The following is a 17,086-nucleotide window of genomic DNA, read 5'->3' as shown; positions in this document are numbered from 1 at the left end:
ATTAGGAAATGATGTCAGTGTCATTATGATGTCATTGACCCTGATTTAAATATATTAATGAGGCGCCCAGCTGGAGCTCCCGCCACCAGGATTCATGTCCCCCAGAAGATCAGGCAAATTGTTTCAGCAGTTATAAGTGGATGGGAGGAACAGATAGTTTATTTTCCGTGCAAGCCGCCCCTTTTTTTTAGCCCAAATGGGTCTGTAAGGAAATGAAAAACACCCTCAATGTTTCTAAATACTGCTGCACAATTAAATATTTCCAAATATTTATACGAGCTTAGATTTGTTGCATCACATGTATGTGTGCTATACAGATTTATAGAGATACAAAGTCCTATGAACGAGAATGCAATTGCTTTTACTTCAAGTCAGTTGTGATTTCACTCCTTCATAAACAGCCTTTATAAAATGTACGTCAGTGTACAAGGCTATTGACTTTATGAACTGATGTTTATAGACTTCATTTAACAGCCCCAGAAAATGTTTGTAATCTTATTTCACCTAAGCTCCAAATGTGTTTGTTCTAACTATAAGGACATCATAAATGCCCATTTAGTGGGTTTAGAATTCCCTGTCTAGATAACCTCCTACTACCTCACTTTGCTATTGTTGTCTTTTCATCCAGTAAACGTCTTGCCCTCAAGTGGCTATTTGCTCTTTAAAATGCATGTTAGTCACCATACCTTTAAGAGATCAAAAAAAGTTACATTTCCTGTTAATTTATGATAATGATGGTGATTATAATATAAAATAAACCATGATTCGCCTATTTTAAATATCGCATTGTATAAGTATATTGTATTATTGTAAAATCCAGAACTGCAGCTATGAGACACAGAACAGACACATGTAGATTTGAGAGTGGTATGTATAGGATATGGTGAGAGTGAAGAAACATAATAACCTTTACATTGGTGGTTGGTTTATTCTGATTGTGAGTGTACAAGAAGACACAGCAAAAGATGATACCTAAAATTAAACACATCACAATGATACTTTTCATTTTCATCCATTATGTACAAAATCTGTGTGAATTTTCTTTCTGTGTAGTAATTCTTATTACTGAAAACATTGTCATTCTAATTCATATAAATCTTGAAATAAAGTTTCTTGTTCGAAAGAATTCCATAGAATGCATGGGATCTTCTGAGTTTTTAGCATTTCCAGAGCTAATTCAATTTGCCATGCAACCTAGGGGATGGATTAACAGTGATATCGAGAAACAGCTCCTTTGAGAATATCATTTAACAGTGTTATTCTGATCATCTATTAGTTTCTGAACTTGTAACATCAAATGGAGCAGGTACACATTAATGAAATTATAAGTAAAACTGCCTAATCAAGAAACCTAAATTGTTCTTGCTGTGAGTAGTCTGTCTGTAGGCTGGGGTTGTTTTCCTTGGACCAAAGGAGGCTGAGGGGAGATTGAATTGAGGTGTATAAAATTATGACGGGACTAAATACAGTGGATAGGGAGGACCTATTTCCCTTAGCAGAGGGGTCAGTAACTAGGGGACATAGATCTAAAGTAATTGGTGGAAGGATTAAACGGGAGCTGAGGAGAAATGTTTTCACCCAGAGGGTGGTGGGGGTCTGGAACTCACTGCCTGAAAGGGTGGTAGAGACAGAAACCCTCAACTCATTTAAAAAGTACTTAGTGGCGCACTTGAAGTGCCGTAACCTACAGGGCTACGGACCAAGTGCAGGAAAGTGGGATTAAGCTGGATAGCTCTTTTTAGGCTGGCACGGACACGATGGGCCGAATGGCCTCCTTCTGTGCCGTAACTTTCTATGATTCTGTGATTCTCTCACTACAACTGACAAGTATGACAAAGAAAGTTCAATTAGTAAAGAAGGAAGTAATTTCAGATTTTACTTTGATATTCACACTGAAGATGCTGATAAAACAAACAGTTGGACAGGAACTGTGCACCACTACTTCAATATTCATTCTTCATAGAATACATTCATAGAACCAAGACTGCACTTCAAAAGAATTAATTGTATGTGAAACACTTTGGGACATCCTGAGGGGTGTAATAAATGCAAGTTCTTTCTTTCAATCTCCATCCTCTAGTTATTTCTCTTGCTATCTTCCAGGTGCTCTGGGCTGGATGCCATGTCGTGGTAAGGTTACGTCAGCATGTTACTAAATTAGTGAAACCATTAAAGCTGCCTCCATGATGTTAACATTGCACTGTATTTTTATAATGGCTCTGACAGATTTTCTCTTTGGAGTCTGTGAAGTCAGTAGGATGGTACTCAGGTTACATGGGACCAGTGGACGCAAGCACCACTATGGGTGCATCTCCAGCGTCCGCTTGCTCCATGTAGTGGAAACTCCAATGCACGTGCACCATTGGTAGGAGGCTTGGTCAGGCCATTCCCGTTCCCCGACCCTTACCAAGTCCTCCTTAATTCCCCTGTATAAGGGGAACGATCTGCTTTTTTTTTCCTTAGGTGAGGGATGGAAAGGAACATTTTTCTACTTTTATCATGTGTCAGTATCAGGTATTCCCAGGTCTGGTATGGCATGGCAAGATAAAGAGGAAACTTCCCAAACATTACTCCCAGTTCAGAGCAGTACCACTTAGTGCACAGGTATGTACTTTTCCATTTCTCCCACCATCCATTCTTGCGATCTCTCTTGGTAATATTACCAATTTAGCACCAAACTGTGGGTAGTTTTGTGCTTTGGGCCCACGAAGAACTGGGTGGACACTATTCCAAGCACAAAGCAGAGCAGACTTTATCTCATCATTTTAGGGGAGACTTACATCCAAGCCTCAGGCAGAATAGGATTCTAACCTACTGCATCACTCATATTTTTAATCATTGTCGATGTTTTATTTTCCAGTGCTCTATTTTTGCATATGGAAAGCTAAAACATCTCATCACATCTCTCAGCACCATCCAAGTGCTTCACATATAATGAATTACTTTGAAGTGCAATGATTGATATTTAACCAATTGCAGCAGCCATTTTCTATGCAGCAAAATGCCCAAAATAGCAATGAGATGAATGACCAATTAACTTGCCTTTGGGGATATTGGTTAAAGTAGAAATGTTGGCCAGGAATGAAAATTCCCCACTCTTCAATTAGTGCCATGGGATTTTTAATGTCCATCTGAACAGGAAGACAGGGTCTCAGTTTAAGGTCTCATCCAAAGGATGGTGTTTCCAACAGTATAGCACTCACTCTGTGTCAGTCTAGATTATGTGCTCGAATCCAGAGGTAGGGCTTGTATAGACAACCTTCTAGCTCAGAAGAACAAATTCTACCAGCTAAGCCAAACTGACATTATAGTAGATTTTCCTAACTGGGTATGAGAAAGTGGGTCAATCAGATCTTCATTACACATATGAAAGAATCATACAGTGATTTAACTGAAAGAAGGAAACAAAACAATGAATGGTTTAAAAGTGCCCAACCTTCACTGGAAAAAATTATCAATTTAAAGAGATGTACAATACTTAACAAATTTTAACAGCAATTAAAATACTTATAAGTATATTTTTCCCAAAGTATATTTTGGCCTGATGTATAATACAGCTTTGAGATTATTCTTAAAATATTTTACCTCAGATAAAGGCACAAAACAGAGAAATAATTTTGATTGGTCAATGTAAAAAATCAGTGAAATTGTTGTTATGTTTACTGAAGAATGAGATCATTTAAATAACAAATCATGGCTTATAAAAATCTTGGTAAAATATAAAAATGTTAATTCATGTACGAAATACTATGAAGAAGGTTATAGAAGTGTTTAGGAACATAGGAACAGGAGTAGGCCATTTAGCCCCTCGAACCTGTTCCACCGTTCAGTGAGATCATGACTGACCTGTGACCTAACTTCATATACCCGTCTTAGCCCCATATCCCTTAATACCTTTGGTTAACAAAAATCCATCAATCTCAGATTTAAAATTAACAATTGAGCTAGCATCAACTACCACTTGCGAAAGAGAATTCCAAACTTCTACCACCCTTTGCGTGTAGAAGTGTTTCTTAACTTCACTCCTGAAAGTCCTGGCTCTAATTTTTAGGCTATCCCCTAGTCCTAGATTCCCCAACCAGCGGAAATATTTTCTCTCCATCTACCCTATTAGTTCCCTTTAATATCTTGAAAACTTCGATCAAATCACCCCTTAATCTTCTAAATTCTGGGCAATACAACCCTAGTTTGTGCAATCTCTTCTCGAATTTTAACCCTTGGAGTCTACTAAATTCTAGTAAATCTACGCTGCACTCTCTCCAAGGCCAATATATCCTTCCTAAGGTGCGGTGCCCAGAACTGACCACAGTACTTCAGATGTGGTTTAACAAGGGCTTTGTATAGCTGCAGCATAATTTAATTTAATTAAATAACAGAATAGCAATTCAACTGTTTGACACAAATAATTAAGGTGGGTAAGTGAAACTCTACATGCACAGAGGAATATTAAGCAGAGTTGACATCAATTCATTTTTCATCTTGCACTGATTTATACTTTAAAGATTTTCTTCCTTATTTTTGTCTTTGTTCCTTTGACATTTTAAAGGGCGTCTTCTGCAGAAAAAAAACTTTTTTTTATCTTGGATTAAATTTCCTTTGAGGAAGTTGTAGGTTTTCTCCAAGCTCATCTGTAATAAATGTGCAAAGCATAATTAAAATGTAACTGTAGCTTGTCTTTAATTAAATATGAAGCACAACAGATGATGAATGGTACTTACAATCTTGCCTTCCTATTGAGTATCTAACTCATTACATGTGCTGGGATTGGTTTTCTTTCTGCAGCACTGGAAAAAAAACACACTTTTCATCAAGTATCATGGGGTGGAATTTTTCCGTGGGTGTAGAAGTATTTTGCCCAGTAAATCTACTTAGGTTTTGCCCAAAGCACAACAGAAGTTTTCCCCTAAGATGGGGCAGTAATAATTCATTCAACCAATATTATGCAAACATAATGTTGTGGTTATGGTCCCACTTATCTATATGAATGAAACACTTTATATTAAGGTTTTTGACTGTTTTTGCAGATCCCACAATTGTCAACATTGAAAGTAACAGGAAAAACTGGAACTGCCAGGAATTTAGGGAATAGTTCTGTTACTACCAGAATGGGGCAAAATGCCTCTTTTACTAAAAATGAGAGAATGCTTGTTCCTCTGTAATTAATAACCTGGTGACAAAATTGCAGGAACGTATGCTCTGAAACATGTGAGTTCTGAGAGTGTCATTTGATTAGCAGGACATCGATTGTGAAAAAAAAATCAGGCATACTCTTATTTTCCATTAAAACAGGAATTTCCTTCTCATCCATCCCATGTTGATATGACTACAATGTTCAGGGAAGGGAGAACTTTGGTCAAATCTTCTTTTATAATTGCAATAAATGTGTCTTATTCCAACAGCTTGCAACAGAATACGTGAGAAACTTTGGCTGTGAGCTAATCTTGAGCTGAAACATTAACCTGTAACCCAATATAAGTTAGTCACATTTAACTAAAGAAGTGCTTTATTAAGCAACTCTGACCTTAAGTTCATCAACTTTTTCAGAACATTACTCAATACAATGCATATTCCTACTGTTGGGAGTGCATACATTTCTTATACTGTACTTGACTGTGTGAGGTGTAACATTCAGTATGTAATAGTTAGTGAAACCCTGTGCCTGTATTCTCACACATTATATCTGCATCTTTACTGAAATAGGAACATAGTAACTGGAGTTGGCTATTCAGTCCCTCAAGCCAGTTCCGCCATTCAATTAGATCATGGCTGATCTGTATCTCAACTCCATCTACCTGCCTTGGTTCCGTAACCCTTAATACCCTTGCCTAACAAAAATAAATGAATTGAGTGCATAGCTCAGAGAGCTTTTGTACTGGTTTTACAATCAATCTTCTGCCAGACATACTAAATTCAATTACTTCTCTTTTTATTCCTGAAATATCCATTAAATTCTTTCCTACTGCGAGTTTTATGTAACTGTTCCCAACTTTTAGCTGGACAGACAACTGAATCGCAGGCTTCTATGTGACTTCGGAAAGATAATCAGCTGAACAAATGTCATGCTTATGGCAAGGGAGATGTACTATGTCAATTTTAACTATCTACCTATAGATTTGGTAATTAAAGAATGGATAAAGTTCATTCCAAAAATAGCTGATGGTTTCAAATGCTCTGCACCTCAGAGTTTGAAACAGTGAGCGCTTTGATCATTATACGTCAGGGCTCGTGTACATCCTTTAAATGCATTTAAGAGAGGGAAATTGTTCCTTATGAAGCTTTTCAGTTTTAAGTCCCATACAAAGTCCATTTTCCCCTTCTTGTCACCATTCCAGATAGCTCCATCTTGTTGAGGACAAAACCATCCGTGACTTATGCTCCAAAATAAAAAATGGTTACATTTGTAATAAGTATAACAGAAAATATCATTCTTAGAATTATGTTTTTAGACATTAAAGTACATCCATGATACTGGACATTGAAGAAAATACTGAGAAGCTGAGATCAGGAACTGAAGGTATTGGGAACTGCAGGATTAGAATGTGTTTGATTGCCATGTGACAAAGAGTGTCATGCTGAACAAAGGTGTTCTTTAATGTGTATAAACTTTTCCAACAGTCACTGCAATCTGTTTATTATAATTGCTACCATAAAAAACAGTACAGACAATGCAGCAGAGACTTCTAAGCCAAGGCAAAAGATTGTTTGCAATAGTTTGTAAGCCACACCCAGGTCATAGTCATAAAAATCCTTTGCAATAGATCAGAGATTTATCCTGTTTCATTCCATAAGAGACTCTATATTTTAATATGGGGATTGATAGATTGGCAGTTTTATGACAAGTTTAAAATGTCCCCAATGTTAATTGTATCTATGTGATTTATATCAATTAGTGCTAATTGTATTCAGGTGGTGCATATCAATTGAGAACTCTCTGGTATCCATTTATTGTAAACAATTTTACAACACCAAGTTATAGTCCAGCAATTTTATTTTAAATTCACAAGCTTTCGGAGACTTCCTCCTTCCTCAGGTAGATCCGGCATCTCCACATCGTATCCATTTATAAGAGAGCTGATGTAGGGTATGGTCTGGGTGTAATGTGGAGCTCTGTGAATAAAGGCTTGGAAGCAACTGAAGACTAGGTTCTAGTATTCTATCCTTTACCACCTGGCTATCCAGTTTATAACACCCAATTCTTCCTGGAAGGGCTCCCTTCTTCTCTGTACTGGAAGAAATACCCATCTTGACTAATGTTTTAATGTCACTTCAAAGAAGGTTGTCTGACCCTGACAAGGTGGATTGCTTAACATGTATCACAGAGGACCATCATTAGCAGTGCTGCACAGCCCACTAGGGGTAGGTTATCGGTCTCCATATCAGAGTCACATTATATATCAGGAAAACCAGTTTCTGGGCCTTTGAACACCACTTTGGTTGGCAGTGTTGTTTAATTGGGAAGGATATCTTTTCTTTTATCTTCCAGATCATACTTTGAACTAAGAGAGTTATTGTACTGGTTTTGCTAATTAAGTCTACAATTAGTGCCCCGCATCAAGTTTTGTTTGTGAAGCTCTGCTTTCATAGGCAGCAAACAAGCTGAGGCTGGTGGAACTCAATGAATATTGATCCAAAATAAAAGTCTGATACCACAGAGAACCATTAAAACTCAAATGTTTTATTATTTTGTAATAGGTTTTGTAAGCTAAGTGAGAAACACTGATTTACCTAACTGCTGTTGTTCTTACTTTAGCTTCTGCTAATTTTATTTCTCAATGAACTTGATTTTTAATTGCTGCATGAGCTATACAGTCTGTCAAGCCTGCTAACTATTCATCAGTGGGAGTGTTTCTGTGTTACCATTTCCAGCATACACATCAACAGTAAATAGAGGTTATTGGTCACTCAGGGATCGCTATCTCACAGCTTACTTCACACATAAGATGCAATTTCAATTCATGGGAAGTGTGGGCTTGCCTATAGAAGTGGTCCATTGTATTAGGTATGAGAAAAAGTATCTGGAATGTTTCCAAATCATAACACCTGTTTTAAGGTGTGATTTATGCACCACTTTTTGCAGTACGTACAAATAATAAAGTGATCCATATCTTGAGTCAGTTGTTTGTGGTTTGAACAATAGTCTTATTGCACAGGTTATAGATTTCTCTTTTTCTCGTTTCTCTCTTTCTCTCGCAGTTTGCCTGTACTACACACAATTGCCTGTTCAACAGGGCAGGTAGATGAACCACTACCAGATTTCTGCTAATTTTACTCTTGAACTAGTTGCTAGATGTACAAAAGCAGAGAAATTTGTTTCAATTTTTGCTTTCTGCTTGCGGCGGTCTCCATTCAATACTTGATGACATGGCAACAATTTGGAATTCACTGAATTGGGATCCCTCACCGTGAATCTGTGTATTACCATTCTGTCACAGAACTCTGACCACTCCGTACCTTGGGCTGCACTTTTCTAAATGCTATTCAGCTCTTGTTCTAAATGTTTCCATTTTTAGTACACTCACCTCAATAATTTTATTTCTTCGTGAAATGATTCCAAAAATGATAGTCACCACAACAACCACTAGCCCAGCAATGATCGGTTCAATTGGAATTTGAAATGGTTTATCTGTCAAAGAATATAAGGACTGTTTGTTACAGGCTGCAGCAATTAAAAGCTTATCAATCAAAGATAGCCTTAAGAATAATGTTGTGCTAATACTTTGTTAAGAATAGGTAGGCACTGAATAATAGCACACATTCAGTAAAATGGTTTCAAGTTATACACTTCCAGTACAGTTCAGCCACATCTGCATACTCTGTGGTCAGTGCATGTATTTTGTAAGCTTGTAAACTGTATAACTGCTAAGGGAGAGAAGCCAGTATTTGATATTAGAACAAATCATTATTTGTATTGGAAAAAAATCTCAGTAGAAAGTACATTAAAATGGAATTTTTGAGGGAACAGGAATAATATATTTGCTCATTTTAATTTAGCTGTTCTTCTTGGCTATAAGTTTTGATCATTCCTACCTTTCACATTCAGATAGAAGGCCAAGTTGCTGCTTCCAAGTGTGGAAATAGCCATACAGACGTACGTCCCATTTTCCACTTTCTGTATCTTCCTAATAGATAGTGTAAAGACACCACTGTCCCAGTACACATGGTGCTTGCCAGCCACCATCTTCAGGGTATTGTTATCTTTATACCAGGACATAATGGCCGGTGGATTGGACTTCACATTGCAAGTTAACGTCACATCATCTCCTTTATGTACTTCTATTTGATCATCACCATTCCCACTCAGCCTCGGAGTAACTGCAACAATTTAAGCACAAAAAAAACTAAACACAATTATAAAGCAATTTTTAACTTGTTATGTACAATTTTTGAACATGAAAAAACAAAAATGACAATTCAAATGATCCCACACTATATATACTAAAGTACATTCCTGGAAGTTGAAGAACTAAATGTTCATGCTGCTTCTAAGCATATTGGACATCCCAATAGTGGATGGCCTTTAAGGCACCTCAACAATAGAATCATAGAATCATAGAAAGGTTACAGCATGGAAGGAGGTCATTCAGCCCATTGAGTTCGTGCCAGCTCTATGCAAGAGCAATCCAGCTAGTCCCACTCCCCCGCCCTATCTCCGTAGCCCTGCAAATATTTCATTTCAAGTACTTATCCAGTTCCCTTTTGAAAGCCACGATTGAATTTGCCTCCACCCCCCACCCCCGGCAGTGCATTTCAGATCCTAACCACTCGCTGCGTAAAAAAGTTTTTCCTCATGTCACCTTTGCTTCTTTTGCCAATCACCTTAAATCTACGTCCTCTGGTTCTTGACCCTTCCGCCAATGGGAACAGTTTCTCTCTATCTATTCTGTCTAGACCCTTCATGATTTTGAATACCTCTATCAAATATCCTTTCAACCTTCTCTGTTCCAAGGAGAACAACCCCAGTTTCTCCAGTCTATCCACGCAACTAAAGTCCCTCATCCCTGGAATCATTCTAGTAAATCTTTTCTGCACCCTCTCTAAGGCCTTCACATCTTTCCTAAAGTGCGGTGCCCAGAACTGGACACAATACTCCAGTTGTGGTTGAACCAGTGTTTTATAAAGGTTCATCATGACTTCCTTGCTTTTGTACTCTATACCTCTATTTAAAAAGCCTAGGATCCCGTATGCTTTTTTAACTGCTTTCTCAACCTGCCCCGTCACTTTCAACGATTTGTGCGCATATTTGTCGGACTTCCACCAAAATGGAAAATCCCAGCCAAAATCTATTGATGATTAAAACTAATTTCGACTGTGGAGTCGTGATTCCATAACTTATGTTTACCTCAAAATTTCCTTAACTTTAACCATCAGTCCCCTAGTTTTTTTTTCTCATGGTTTGGCTCAAACAATTTCTCTATATCCAGCTGGACAATTTCATTTATACCTTGAAAAACTTGGGATTATGTCTTCTCCCCTTCTCACAATATTTTCAACAAGAACAGATTTTACTCAATTACCCTTCCTTCACAGCTAATTTACCATCCTTGTTAACCCATTTTTGAACCTTTCCAAAACCTCTATATCCCTTTTTAATTTTGTTGTCCAAAATGGATAGCTTACCTCAAGCCTGGTCTCACTATTGCCTTACATGGTATCAGTATTGTCTCATTGAAATCTATTGATTTATCATGACATTCTATTAGCAGTGGGAACTGCTGTCATATAATGCAACAACACTCACAACATTTAGTCAACTCCAAATCCTTTTCTTGCTGCATGTTATTTACCGGCATACTTTGTTGTGTGGTCAAATTCACTATTAATTAATACTGTGACTGGTCACAAACTAGAAACCTGTTTGCTTTCTTCATTAGCATCATCCCTCTCCCTAGTTAGGTTCCTTTAAATAATTTAGTTCTTCTGGCTTCTTAAGATTGGTAGGTTACTCACACTTGATGTCCAGAACCACAGTTGTATTGATGTCATGATTTTTGTTTAAATGGCAGCTGAAAGTAGCTTCATTGTCAACTTCTGTGATTGGATCGATGCAGACAGTGCTAACATTGAACCGATTCATAGACTTCAATTTAATTGCTCTGTTGTCCCGAAACCAGACTAACTCTTCATCCTGGGTGTTGTTGACTGCTGCGCATTTTAATGAAAGAGAATCCGAGACATTCATGGTGATTCTGTAGTCAGTTGTGATATTATTAATAGCAATCTCTACACCTGAATAAGGAAGAACAGCATTATTTTCCATACATGTAACAGGAAAAGAGTCAACTAAGGAAATAATAAGCACAATAGCTCTACTGTAAGTTATATCATTGTATTGTAACAGGGTCCTTCAACTGTCTCCATAGAATCATAGAATGGTTACAGCACAGAAGGAGGTCATTCAGCTAGTCGAGCCCGTGCCGGCTCTCTGCAAGAGCAATCCAGCTGGTCCCACTCCCCCGCCCTTTCCCCTTAGCCCTGCAAATTTTTTTCCTTCAAGTACTTATTTCATTCCTTTTTGAAAAGCCACGATTGAATCCGCCTCCACCACCCTTTCAGGCAGTGCATTCCAGGTCATAACAACTTGCTGAGTAAAAAAGTTTTTCCTCATGTCGTCTTTGGTTCTTTTGCCAATTAGCTTAAATCTGTGTCCCCTGGTCCTCGACTCCTCTGCCAATGGGAAAAGCTGCTCTCTACCTACTCTGTCTAGACCCCTCATGATTTTGAATACCTCTATCAAATCTCCTCTCAACCTTCTCTGCTCTAAGCAGAACAACCCCAGCTTCTCCAGTCTATCCACGTAACTGATGTCCCTCATCGCTGGAACCATTCTAGTAAATCTTTTTTGCATACTCTCTAAGGCCTTCACATCCTTCCTAAAGTGCAGTGCCCAGAATTGGACACAATATTCCAGTTGTGGCCGAACCAGTATTTTATAAAGTAATCATTACTTCCTTGCTTTTGTACTCTATGCATCTATTTATAAAGCCCAGGATCCCATATGCATTTTTAACTGTTTTCTCAACGTGCCCTGCCACCTTCAAAGATTTGTGCACATATACCCCCAGGTCTCTCTGTTCCTGCACCCACTTTAGAATTGTACCCTTTAGTTTATATTGCCTCTCCTCGTTCTTCCTACCAAAATGAATCACTTTGCACTTCTCTGGGTTAAATTTCATCTGCCATGCGTCCGCCCATTCCACCATCCTGTCTATGCCCTCTTGAAGTCTATCACTATCCTCCTCACTGTTTACTATACTTCCAAGTTTTGTGTCATCTGCAAATTTTGAAATTGTGCCCTGTACACCCAAGTCCAAGTCATTAATATATATCAAGAAAAGCAGTGGTCCTAGTACCAAACCCTGGGTAACACCACTGTACACCTTTCTGCAGTCTGAAAAACAACCGTTCACCACTACTCTCTGTTTCCTGTCACTTAGCCAATTTTGTATCCATGCTGCCACTGCCCTTTTTATTCCAAGGGCTTCAACTTTGCTGACAAGCCTATTATGTGGCACTTTTATCAAATACCTTTTGGAAGTCCATATACACATCAACCGCATTGCCCTCATCAACCCTTTCTGTTACCTCATTAAAAAACTCAATCAGGTTAGTTAAACACGATTTGCCTTTAACAATCCGTGGTTGTTGGTTAGTACAGTAATATTGAGATTTCAACCTCAAGGAAATATTATGAAAGTCTGCATTTTTGTAACAGCACAAGATAGCATTGTTATTTTGATCACACGATTTAACCAAGCATGATGGGCCAGCCTATCTTGAAAAGTAAAAGTATCCTTAAAAGAATGCTGTGTACCCAGTTCTTTCGTAGTCTGAGTATATCGGAAAGAAGAAATTGTGCAACTAAAGCCGATTTTATGCTATTCTTATGAAGGGAGACCTAATAAAACCAAAATGTTGCCAGTGTAGAGCATAATTCAGTGGGGTAGAAATTGGACCTAGTTGCATCTGTTTTCCAGGCGGAAAATGGGGGCAAAAAGGACCAATTTCGTGGGGCTATGTTCCATGCCATAGATACCTGAATTACCTCTGACTGACCTGGCGGCCTCCTAAAACAGACCTCTTGCGTATGTTAATGAGGGTCCCAACGCCTGTTTTAAGATCCCTTGCTGAAATTGGGCTCCTCTGAATGGAGCAGGTGCTGGCCCTGCACCGCTCAGGTTTTCCTGCCATGGATGCGACTAAGCAAGTAGCCCGCTTTAGAAAGGTAAACTTTTTTTCAAAAAACTTTCATGTGGAGCCAGAAGGAGCAGGCGTGCTACACCTGGCTGCACAGCACTCCTCAAGGCCTCTGCAGGCTGCAATTGTTCCTCCTTCCCATTCTTCTTCCAATGACCCAGCGACAATGAAGGAACGGCGATATATTTCCAAGTCAGGATAGTGTGTGACTTGGAGGGGAACGTGCAGGTGGTGGTGTTCCCATCCGCCTGCTGGCCTTGTCCCTCTAGGTGGTAGAGGTCGCGGGTTTGGGAGGTGCTGTCAAAGAAGCCTTGGCGAGTTGCTGCAGTGCATCCTGTAGATGGTACACACTGCAGCCACAGTGCACCAGTGGTGAAGGGAGTGAATGTTTAGGGTTGTGAATGGGGTGCCAATCAAGCGGGCGGCTTTGTCCTAGATGGTGTCGAGATTCTTGAGTGTTGTTGGAGCTGCACTCATCCAGGCAAGTGGAGAGTATTTCATCACACTTTGGACCGGTGCCTTGTAGATGGTGGAAAGGCTTTGGGGAGTCAGGAGGTGAGTCACTTGCTGCAGAATTACCCAACCTCTGACCTGCTCATGTAGCCACGGTATTTATGTGGCTGGTCCAGTTAAATTTCTGGTTAATGGGGACCCCCAGGATGTTGATGGTGTGGGATTTGGCGATGGTAATGCCGTTGAATGTCAAGGGGAGGTGGTTAGACTCTCTTTTGTTGGAGATGGTCATTGCCTGGCACTTGACTGGCGTGAATGTTACTTAGCCGCAAATGGGGTGTTTCCAGATCTTTTATAAACTGTTACCATACTGTATAGTATTTTTCTAATATGTTTGTAAATTGTTCGTATAAATAAATTTGATCACTTATTTTAGCCGGTATGAAGTGGGTCTAGCATTTTATACTTTCTGCCTTGGAGACTGACAGATGTAATGAAAATACTCTGTGAATTCCAGTGTGCATTGTTAGAAGAGGTAACTGTTAGCCCTAGGCTACACATCTAAGACATACCTTATTTGATCTAGAGGGGTTAACCTGGTACTGTACTCTTGTTAGAACAGAAATTATGTTTTAAAGCCCGATCCATAACACCATTTTTTTGTATTAATTTTTCGTTGAAATGAATTGTGCTGTATCTAGGCAATCCCACAGAATGAAGTTTAATCTGACAATCATTTTCCTTTAGGTGGGACACTGAAATGGAGAGTTTCTGCTTCCATACAAAAAACACTTCATATGTCTGGTAGCACACAGACTCTACCTGAACAAGACATGTAGTTGGTTTCGGACAACACAGGGAAGTTCTTGAACCGCTTCTCCATTATCCTACCCAACACAAATTAACCGCCGGCTTTCACAATTTGTTTTATTAAGCTAGGAATTATTTTGCTTTTATCGGTCAAGTTCAGTCTTTCAGAACAAAGGAACAGGAGTAGGCCATTCAGCTGATCTGTACCTCAACTCTATTTACCTGCCTTTGATCCATAATCCCCCGATATCGTTACCTAATAAAAATCTATCGATCTCAATTTTGATCATTTCAATTGACCTAGCATCCACAGCCTTTTGGGGGAAAGAATTCCAGATTTCCACCGCTCTTTGAGTGAAAAAGTGCTTCCTGATTTCACTCCTGAATGGCTTAGCTCTAATTTTTCATTTCTGGTTCTGTGCCCAGGTCTTAAATTTGACAGATGTAGTGTGTAGCAATTTATTTCACACAAGTATCACTTCAGGAAAGGCATAAATAAAAGATGTACAGCAGGGAGCCATGGAATATTAACAATATTCAGTGATTCATTCATTTGACTGTTTAATTCACAAGCAGTAAAACCACACACAAACTGACTGCTATGAGAGAAAAATTCTTTGCTCAAAACCTAATAAATATTTGTTATAATCTACCAAGTAAGGGAATGGAATCAAAAACATTCGGGCATTCAAAATGTGGCTAGATGCTAGGCTGGCTGAGTTAAGAGTGCTGGAGAGATGAGTTCCATGGAGCAAATGAGCTTTTCTGTCCTTTTTTCATACGTCCTTAAAAGTAAATTGCTGTAGTCATTGGAAAAGTCGTAGATTTGCTATAATCAGTGGTCCTTCAATATTCTATTTATATTATAACATTGTCAGCACCTTTGGCCACACTTTGAAAAAATGTTTTATGTTGCTAGTTAGTTATGCAGAGATGCCTTCCAATGCTTTGTAATGTGATCTGATGCCACATTCTTGCTGTGTAGCATTGTTACATATAAGTATCCCATTGTACTTGACAGATGTTAATCAACAGTTTGGGGACGGCAAATTCACATTTTTAAAAACATATTAATCAAACTCTTGCAAAGTCATCATCAAGTTACTGAAAGCATAAATTTATTAACTGTAGATTTTTGAAAGCCAAACTTTGTTGACCTTTTACAAACTAAATGCGCCTGGCACACTCTCATTACATATTCAAAGCAATAGCACATTTTAGCACAGAAGCAAGTCTTTTGTAACAAATTCTATTTAACTTGATTTCACTAAGATGCATTCATAACTTATATTGAGCTTAACACTTCCTTTTTAAACACTATAATGTTAATCCAAAATTGTAAACAATTTTACAACACCAAGTTATAGTCCAGCAATTTTATTTTAAATTCACAAGCTTTCGGAGACTTCCTCCTTCCTCAGGTAAATGTTCAGGAGCTCCTCGAAGCCTACGCAAAATATGACAAAACCAAATAACACCAAATGAACATATGCTGAAATAAATAAAATAGTTCACATGGTTCAGATGAGTTTAGAACATTTCCATTATCTGTGCTGGTCACTAAAAACAAAATAATATGCAACATACATACCTGTATATCCAGGAACAAAATGTGATGCCACAATAAAAATTAGCCCAAAGATGAGATTCTCAAAGGTCCGTGGAGCCATATTTCAGGAATAAACAAAGAATTTGTAAAATGCCAAAGAGCCTTCAGTATTCCTGATGAAATTCCAAAGATAAACAAGTAGCTAGGAAAAACAAGGTGTAAATTTATTAAAATTACTTTAATTATTGTTCTGACTTTTTTCAGTGGTTCACCTCAACAGATATGCTAACAAAGGAAAATCTCAACAAAACTGTATAGAAAGTTGTAAGAAACAGCCGTAGACAGCTAGATCTGATGCTTTCATCACCAAACTTTATACATAATCCTTTCTGATGATTTTTTATAGCCTCAGTAAAATATATTTGAATTGCACAGCTTATAGGTCTCCATTTTCATTTTATAGTTTTAATAAGTGAAAGTAAATAAAGATTAACAAAATGACCAAGGACATGAGATTTACCTATAATCAGGTCAACCAGACAAAGCGTTCAGTGTTACTGCAAGGGCACAGTTACACTTTTTTCTTGATGATATCAATGTGTTACTTTACTAAAAGAATGTTTACTCGGCACGAAAATACGAGTAGCTTTGAGATAATTTTTGTTGTTCAAGTGTATTCCAATATATGAAATAAAAGTTAAATATTAAACCACGTTCCACTTGAAAATGCTTTCTCACTGCAGAAAAAAACATTAACCAGCCAACAAATTGCAGGTACTTTTATTTGTCTCAATGTCTACTATGGCCTCCCTTTAACAAAATACCTTGAATCTTGTGAATTACTTTAACTTGCAGCAATTAACTGATGCGCATAGTTATCTTTGTAATTACTAGTAGGCAGTTTAAGAAATGAGTAAAATCCTGAGGAAATGGTTTCCAAACAGAAACTGGAGTCCCTGTAAATGTTAATTAAAAAGGGTAAAAACTCAGAACAAAAATTACAGATACTTAAATTGTAAATTAAAGATTGTGAGATTAAACTGACTTTAATCACATTGGTATTTATGTGGATGAATGAGG

The 17,086-nt window shown here is 38.1% G+C and overlaps 2 protein-coding genes across 2 annotated transcripts in view; one reads left to right on the top strand and one right to left on the bottom strand.

The window, feature by feature from the left end:
- Positions 1-16,715, top strand: part of LOC137344955 (uncharacterized) — a 149,283-nt gene extending 132,568 nt beyond the window's left edge. The window contains exon 3 of the transcript XR_010968511.1: positions 14,395-16,715. The gene's annotated coding sequence lies outside the window, so the exon portion shown is untranslated. The remainder of the gene's footprint in view (positions 1-14,394) is intronic.
- LOC137344956 (transmembrane and immunoglobulin domain-containing protein 1-like) lies at positions 904-16,402 on the bottom strand. Its single transcript, XM_068008256.1, has 6 exons — positions 16,049-16,402; positions 10,948-11,226; positions 9,028-9,312; positions 8,520-8,623; positions 4,719-4,784; positions 904-4,628 (listed from the first exon to the last, which is right to left on the bottom strand). The coding sequence occupies exons 1-5, from the start codon at positions 16,125-16,127 to the stop codon at positions 4,731-4,733; spliced, it is 801 nt and encodes a 266-aa protein (XP_067864357.1). The 5' UTR covers positions 16,128-16,402; the 3' UTR covers positions 904-4,628; positions 4,719-4,730.
- Positions 16,716-17,086: the final 371 nt, after the last annotated feature.

The sequence above is a fragment of the Heptranchias perlo genome, chromosome 28 (genome assembly GCF_035084215.1).
Source record: "Heptranchias perlo isolate sHepPer1 chromosome 28, sHepPer1.hap1, whole genome shotgun sequence".
In the NCBI taxonomy this organism is placed as follows: Eukaryota; Metazoa; Chordata; class Chondrichthyes; order Hexanchiformes; family Hexanchidae; genus Heptranchias; species Heptranchias perlo.
The sequence above is the reverse complement of the archived record's forward strand: the minus strand, read 5'-3'. Positions and strand labels throughout refer to the sequence as shown.

Coding starts and splice junctions, on each gene's coding strand:
- LOC137344956 (XM_068008256.1), bottom strand. CDS start 16,127: ATGGCTCCACGGACCTTTGAGAATCTCATCTTTGGGCTAATTTTTATT. Junction 9,313..10,947: donor TGTGGTTCTGGACATCAAGT/GTGAGTAACCTA, acceptor AAATTGTTGCAG/TTACTCCGAGGCTGAGTGGG. Junction 4,785..8,519: donor GAAGAAATAAAATTATTGAG/GTGAGTGTACTA, acceptor TTTTTTTTCCAG/TGCTGCAGAAAGAAAACCAA.